The following is a 6,985-nucleotide window of genomic DNA, read 5'->3' on the forward strand; positions in this document are numbered from 1 at the left end:
GATGGTCGACATGTTCGTGGGTGACGCTGACAGCGCTGACAACGCAGACCTGGCCGCAGAAAGAGCGGACGTTCCGGTAGGCAAAGAGCGAGGTCGGGTTTTAATTAACGAGATTACGGACGCCCATTGCCAAAGTGCATGATTCTACATCACTAAATTCTACGTTATTCACCTATTTTTTTTTTGCGGTGAGCGTCTGAGAAGGAAGAAGTTGCAGCTTGGCTTGGGGAGACGGAGCCGTAGAACGCGTGGTTATGAGCGTGACGGGGGCGGCAGCGCAGCAGATAACGTTTAGTGGAGACATTCAGGAGTTTAACTGCTTGGATTGGTATTTTCCTGAAAAAAGGGGATGTGGAAATCGCCAGTTTGGGTTCTGCGCACTAAGAAAAAGATCGGGCAAGCCAGCAAGCCCGGAATACGCCCGAGTCGTGCACCAAACGTCTCTAAATGACCTTAAGAACCAGGAGCCCTTTAAACCAGAATTTAGCGTTTTTCACTCACCTCGGGCAGAATGGGATTTGGGGGATAATCAGCCTCGTTTCGTGCTTTGCTGTGCAAAGGGAGCAGGAACTGGATTTTTCTCTGACGGGTGCTGTTTTTGTGGGATCGTATTATCCCATGAGTGAAACCTGGGAATAAAATGGAATATTTTGGGATTTATGGTGAAATAAGAGCCGCCAGTGTTCCGTCCTGCAGCCCTTTTCCAGCCTGGATCTCTGCCCTGAGACTGTGTTTCCTTGGCGTTTCTGTCCGGGGCAGATTTTCCTGCCGCGTTCCCCTCCCTCTATCCAATCTCAGGCTGTTCTAACGGCCCCGGCTTCCTTAGCTCAGCAACCTCAGCATCCAGCTGGCCTTTCTGAGAACCCCCAGATTTCTCAACGCACCTTTTCCTTCACCATTTTCCTCTTTTTTTTTTTCCCCTCCCCTCACAGTTGAGCGAAAGCTTCTCCAAGAGCAAACCCAGTCCAGAGCGGCAAGCGCAGGCAGACATAACAGGTAACATTGCTAATTAAAAATCTAGGACAACACGTAGTCAAATCACCTGGCAACGGTCCCCACAGCCTCCTAATGACGCCGACGGATGATGCCGCCCTCTCCGCTGGCCTGGGTCCGACGGCCAGCCAGGACACGAAGGCTCGTTTGACCGCAGCATTCCCGCTGCCTCCTCTTCCCCCGGCCATCCGTTAAGGTCTCGTTACGGATTTTCTCACGAGGTCTCGGTTTCCAAATACCCAGACATCGATTCCCAACAGTCTGCCGGTTTTAAGCGCAGCAAAGGTCAACCCAGTGAGACTCAGGAGGCGCTGAAACCCATCGTTACCCGCCGGGAGGACTCTTACCAGCTCCGTACTTGTCGCTGGCATCGGAAAATGCAACGTGAAATCGTTTTTTTTATCCCTATGAAGCAAAGAAAATTAATCTCTAAGCTGCTTTCTCACAGGCTCCAGCTTGAAACACGTTTAGATTCGCTCGCTGCAGCGTGACGGATCTGCCTTAGGTCCCGCCAAGGAGCAAGAGTCCTTCCTGCAGCTCCCCAGTAACCCCTTAGGTCCTTCACTTTTGGTTATCAAAGCAAATTCAATCTAAATATCTAATTAAAAGTGGGGGGCAGAGGGATACCCCTGGGTAATTTGCCCGGGACTCGCACGGTTCCAGGGGTGGGACGGCACGTGGTCGCCGTGAAGTTGATCACAGAGATATTCTTCAGGGAAAGACCTTTCTTTACGGCTGTTATCCGAGTCTTTCCCAACACCGACTCCCGAGACTCCAGTTTTGCCACTCCGGGGGGATCCTCTGCCCGTCAGCCGGGGCTGTTCCGAACCTGGATTTACTCTGTTGCAGTTCAGGAGGCAGACGAAATGCTGATAAAATGCGAAGGCGGCATTGACGCAGCCCTCGAATACGCCAAAACCTGGTGTAAGTACGTCAAGGAGCTGCTCAGCTGGATTGAAAAGCGTCTGAGTTACGGTGAGTCCGTACACTTGTTGAGAGTTTTTGGTTTTAAACCGCAGCCGGGAGCACACACGGCAAGAACCTGGCCAAAACCCAACTCTTTTAGTTGCTTTTGTCCAAAAATCACAGAATCATGGAATGGTTTGGGTGGGGAGGGAACTTAAATCCCACCCAGCGCCCCCCCTCCACAGACAGGGACCCCTTCCATAGCCCAGGGTGCTCCCAGCCTCATCCAGCCTGGCCTTGGACCCTCCCAGGGATGGGGCATCCACAGCTTCTCCGGGAACCTGTCCCAGTGCTCCCACCCTCTGCGGGAAGAATTCCTTCCTGATGTCCAATCTCCATCCCCAACCTTTCGTTTAACCCCGTCACCCCTTGTCCTGTCACTCCCTGCCCTTGGGAAAAGCCCCCCCAGCTTTCTTGTAGCCCCCCAGGCACTGGAAGGGGCTCTGAGGTCTCCTCGGAGCTTCCATTCTCCAGGCTGAACCCCCCACCTCCCCCAGCCTGTCCCCATGGCAGAGGGGCTCCAGCCCTCTGATAAGGACACAGAATCCAAATTTCTCCCCTGAACAATCCTGATTGGATCTGGAAGAAGCTCTGGCTTTGACAAACCCACCTCTGCAACCGTCAACCTGGTGACTGATCTACTCTGCCCTTTTACAGAGACAGAGTTTGCCAAAGGGATGGTGAAGATAGCAGAATCGGGACGAAATGCCATCTTCCAACAGGTACGGATCCTAGGGATGCTCCTCTTCGCTGCGCGGGGGAGGAGCAAGCGTGGGGCTGGCTGCGCACATGGAACGGCTTGTAGAGCCCAGCTTAAATCCTACGGGAGACAGGCCTCCAAAAACCTTCCTAAACCCCTCAGTATTGGACCAGCTCCCTCTTTTCCTTCCGTTGGCTTATAACACAGAGCGGCGGTTTGGAAAATTAGGAGGCTGAAGTGGGAATGAGTCACTGCCCAGCATAAACCGTGGTCTCAGATACGCCCCCACCTCATTTAACCAGGGTAGCCCCTCGTCTTTCCGTAACAGACCTCGGCCACAGCTACCAAACCCCTAATTTAGGAAAGCTGCAGCGATTCTCCACCCCTTTACCCCCCCGGCTTTGCTTTCTGCAGTACAACATGCCCCTTCGGGCGCTCTATACCATGGTCCTGGAACATGACATCAAGGTGGGAAATTCGGCGAGCGAGACCGCAGGATTGCTCCAACAGAAGGAATTCTACCAGGTACGGAATCCCTGCAGGGCCTGGATAGCTCTGCTGGAAGATTTGGGGTCTGTGATGCTCCCTCCCGACAGGAGCGATTTATCCCAATCCGTGGGGATGGCGGGGGTGACAGAAGGAAATGGACACCAAGTTTAAGGGGCGTCTGGCTTTCCCTTGTCACGTGCTCATCTGTCAGCTACTTCCTCCAGCCTCAGGAGGAAGCGGTTCCATCCTAACTGCTCTCCCTCCGCAGCCTCTCTCAGCCAAGAAGAACGAAATTGAGAAATGGAGGAAGGAATTCAAAGACCAGTGGACAAAGGAGCAAAAGAGAATGGTGAGAGGCCAAAAGAGGGGCCTGACCTCCACGCCTTCGCGGCTCAGGCGCCGGGAACAGGCGTTTACGAGCAAGAAGGAACCGAGTAACGCGACGTGCGTCCTGCTGCGGAAGTGCTTTTGGAAAGCGCTAGCGGCACCCCAGCGCCATCCCATCGCCTCTTGCCGACCGCAGAGGCTGGCAGGAGCCTGCCCTTCAGCGCAGAGGGATCCCTGCGCCCCCGACCCCTTGCAAATACCCAGCCCCACACACCGGAACTTCACCGTCAGCCCTTTTCTCCAGGGTGTCCCGATGGAAGAGAAGGTTCCAGGGAGACCTCAGAGCCTCTTCCAGTGCCTTCGGGGGCTTTTCCCAAGGGCAGGGAGTGACAGGACAAGGGGTGACGGGTTTAAATGGAAAGAGGGAGATGGAGGTGGGACAGCAGGAAGTAATTCTTCCTGCAGAGGGTGGGAGCACGTGGACAGGTTCCCAGAGAAGCTGTGGATGCCCCATCCCTGGGAGTGCCCAAGGCCAGGCTGGATGAGGCTGGGAGCACCCTGGGCTACGGAAGGTGTCCCTGCCCATGGCAAGGAGGGGTTGGTGGGATTTAAGGCCCCTTCCCACCCAAACCATTCCATGATTCTGTGATAAGATGCTCCCAGGCACCTTGCAAAATGTGATCAGGGATGGCTGGGGCACTACTGAGCTGGAGAGGGAACCCGGGACCCTCTTAGAGCTCCTGCACTTTGGGAGGAGGGGACAAAGGCTGCTGGTGTCCACAGGAACAACAATATCCGTTTGAACTGAGACCGGCACTTTCCTCGGAAGCGGAGAAGGGCTGCGTTCCCCCGCTGCCTGTTCCCCCGCTCCCTGAAGCCTGTTCCTCTGCCTATTCCAGAACGAGTCCTTGTCATCCCTGCGCAAATCCCGCCTGCAGTACATACAGCGTTGCGAGGAGCTGGAGAAAGCCAAGCTCCTGAGTGCCAAGGCGGAGGAGGAATACCAGAGCGCAGCCATCGCCAACCCCGGCAGCGCCAACAAGCAGCTGGAAAAGCGGCGCCGTTCGTGCGAGGAGGCGCAAGCCAAGGTGACGAGATCCAAGCAGGTGGCTGGTAACCCCGGCCGGCTCGTGTGTCGTGTTACGGCATCTTCTTCCCCATCCCGGTGACCTTCTCCTCCTTTGCTCCCTCCCTGGCCGCGCGCAGGCTCAGGAGGCCGAAGCTTTGTACAAGGCGTGCATCGGCGATGCCAACTTTCGGCGACAAGAACTGGAGAAAGTCCGAGCGCGGATCGTCTCCCATATTCGGAAGCTCATTTACCAAGGGGACGAGGTGCTGACGTGGGTACGTGCAGGCTCAAAATGTCTCCCCTCATCCTTGTTTCAGGGAAATGGCTGCTTGGGATGAGCCCACTAGGCTCTCCACCGTTTCCCTGTTGATCCACCCCTGTCACTGACCAGCTGAAGGGAGCGGGGTGCTCTGGATATTGCTCTGCTCCCAAAAATTCCCAGCTACGTAAGCATGTTTCCCAGTACTGCTGCTTCGAGGACAGACACCCACAGAAAAAGGCTAGGGAAACATTAAAAAAAGAGAACAAAACTGAGAAATGATGGCAAATCCTTTTTATCCAACCTGTGAAATCAAACTATCAGTGGGCAGAGGGGCAGGTGACGGGTTTGGGGAATGAAAAACCGGAGACTGGCAAGATCCAAGGGAGAAAAAAGCCCCTGGGCTTTGACCAGCAGTGGATTGTGTTTTCTTTTCCCTCTAAGGTCACCTTAAGGATGTTCAAGCAGCGGCAGACCCAGGCAGAACAGATTCCCGTGGGATATCGGTACCTCTCCGAGGTGTGCAAGCCCTACAAAGCAGGCGAGAAATACCTGGAGTTCATTCAGGCTCTGCAGAAGAAAGATATCCCTACGGAAGTGTTTGAATTCGAGCCGCTGGCCCCCGGAGGGCAGAGGTAACACAAAGTGGGAATCTCACACCCGAGCCGAAAGGTGCGAGATCCATAGCGCAGAGTGCAAAACGTGTCTAGAACCGCGGTGACGCCGCGCTTGCCGACCCCGGGAGCACCCTTGGGTCTTTCTCCGGGCGTAGCCCCGCTCACGGGCCCTAAACACGAGCCCAGCCCCAGCGGCGGTAAACGCGGGGCAGCAGCTTTGCACCTCGACCCGTCGGTTCTTTCGGTCATTCACCAAAGATTCGGACGGCGTGGGTGCTGTTCCATTTCTAAATCTTTCCCGCCAAGAGGTGAAGTTTTAGTGGAACCCATTCCTTTTCCTAGTTTCATCCAAGCGTCTCAGTCTCCTCGAGGACTCAGCTTACACCTGTCGGCTGCCCAAAGCAGGCGCTTTGTCGCCATCACAACGTCGTCAGAGTGCCGGAAAACTGTTTGCAACCCCTTCTCAGGTCCCCTCCTGACGGGAAGAAGAAGATGGTGCCGCATCACGCCGGACCCTCTTCCGCAGCCAAGGACGGGAGCACGCCAGAGGATGCGCCCCGGAAGCCGTCCTCCGCCAACGACGAACAGAGTAGGTCAAGTTGAACAAAGACGACCCAATTTTCTCTCAGGCCTCCACCCTTTAATGTAGGTTTTTAGCCAGAAGGTGGGGGAGGTTCTCAAATTCTTAGGGCAGCGCTGACGGCTTTCCTCAGGCTGGGAGAAAGCAGAGACAAGCAGTCATGGAATTTCCAGGAAGCTTGGAGTTCAAGCCCGTGTTGAGGCATCCCGAGAGCACTCAGGATGGTCTCTCCACCTTCCGCAGGTGCGAACAAATCCCTTTGCAGCGACACAGAAAGCCTCGGGGGGAGCTGTGAATCCCGGTCCTTGGATTCTCCCACTTCCAGCCCAGGTGAGAGGCACGGGAATTCTCACCTGACGTTGCCCAGAACAGGAATAGAGTCCACACCGACTCGTCTTGTGCATCATGAGGATGGAAATAACGGTTTATATTTTCTCTCCTCTCAAGGAAACTCGGATAGGAAACTGCTGAAAGCTCCTTCCACCGGCACCATGTCCTCCTCCGATGATTTTGAGGAGAGAGATTCCTTGCAAACTTTTGAAACTGGTGAGCCCCGCGCGTTATGGGGTTGACCAGGTGGAAACCCCGCTGGTGCCTCGGTCCCTTCTCACGCTTCAATGCTGTTTCGGCAGAGAACGGCACATCGCAGCAGCAGTTTAAGAACATCCTCCTCTCCAGCGCAGCGCAGACCCACCGGCTCCGGAAGCTGCGGGGACCATCCAAGTGCAGGGAGTGCGATAACTTCATGGTCAGCGGCTTCGAGTGCGAGGAGGTGAGGGCTAGAAGATGCCTCGCACAGGAGCCTGGGGTGGCCACCGGCTCGCAAAACGAGGGGCCGCTCCGCAAAGCTCTGTGCTTTTTCTTCCTCTGCATTACGCGAGGCTTGTTTTCCTGTCTTACGTGCTGCAAACAGCCCTCTCCGGGTCAGTGGGGCTTTGGTGGTTGAGGGAACAGGAGAAAGGATCGGGAACAGCCCTGAGGAGAA

General features: G+C 55.3%; 1 protein-coding gene across 1 annotated transcript in view; it reads left to right on the plus strand.

Annotated features, from left to right (window-relative positions):
- LOC104511833 (GEM-interacting protein-like) overlaps positions 1-6,772 on the plus strand; it is a gene marked incomplete at both ends in the record, with an annotated part of 6,952 nt that extends 180 nt beyond the window's left edge. The window contains 13 exons of the mRNA XM_010154598.1: positions 1-76; positions 933-996; positions 1,843-1,968; positions 2,617-2,681; positions 3,074-3,184; positions 3,417-3,497; positions 4,375-4,563; positions 4,682-4,819; positions 5,248-5,438; positions 5,888-6,009; positions 6,244-6,330; positions 6,448-6,546; positions 6,633-6,772. Of these exons, the coding sequence (XP_010152900.1) occupies positions 1-76; positions 933-996; positions 1,843-1,968; positions 2,617-2,681; positions 3,074-3,184; positions 3,417-3,497; positions 4,375-4,563; positions 4,682-4,819; positions 5,248-5,438; positions 5,888-6,009; positions 6,244-6,330; positions 6,448-6,546; positions 6,633-6,772 (1,489 nt within the window). The remainder of the gene's footprint in view (positions 77-932; positions 997-1,842; positions 1,969-2,616; positions 2,682-3,073; positions 3,185-3,416; positions 3,498-4,374; positions 4,564-4,681; positions 4,820-5,247; positions 5,439-5,887; positions 6,010-6,243; positions 6,331-6,447; positions 6,547-6,632) is intronic.
- Between the last annotated feature and the right edge of the window lie 213 nt (positions 6,773-6,985).

The sequence above is a fragment of the Eurypyga helias genome, unplaced genomic scaffold (assembly GCF_000690775.1).
Source record: "Eurypyga helias isolate BGI_N326 unplaced genomic scaffold, ASM69077v1 scaffold38656, whole genome shotgun sequence".
NCBI classification, from domain to species: domain Eukaryota; kingdom Metazoa; phylum Chordata; class Aves; order Eurypygiformes; family Eurypygidae; genus Eurypyga; species Eurypyga helias.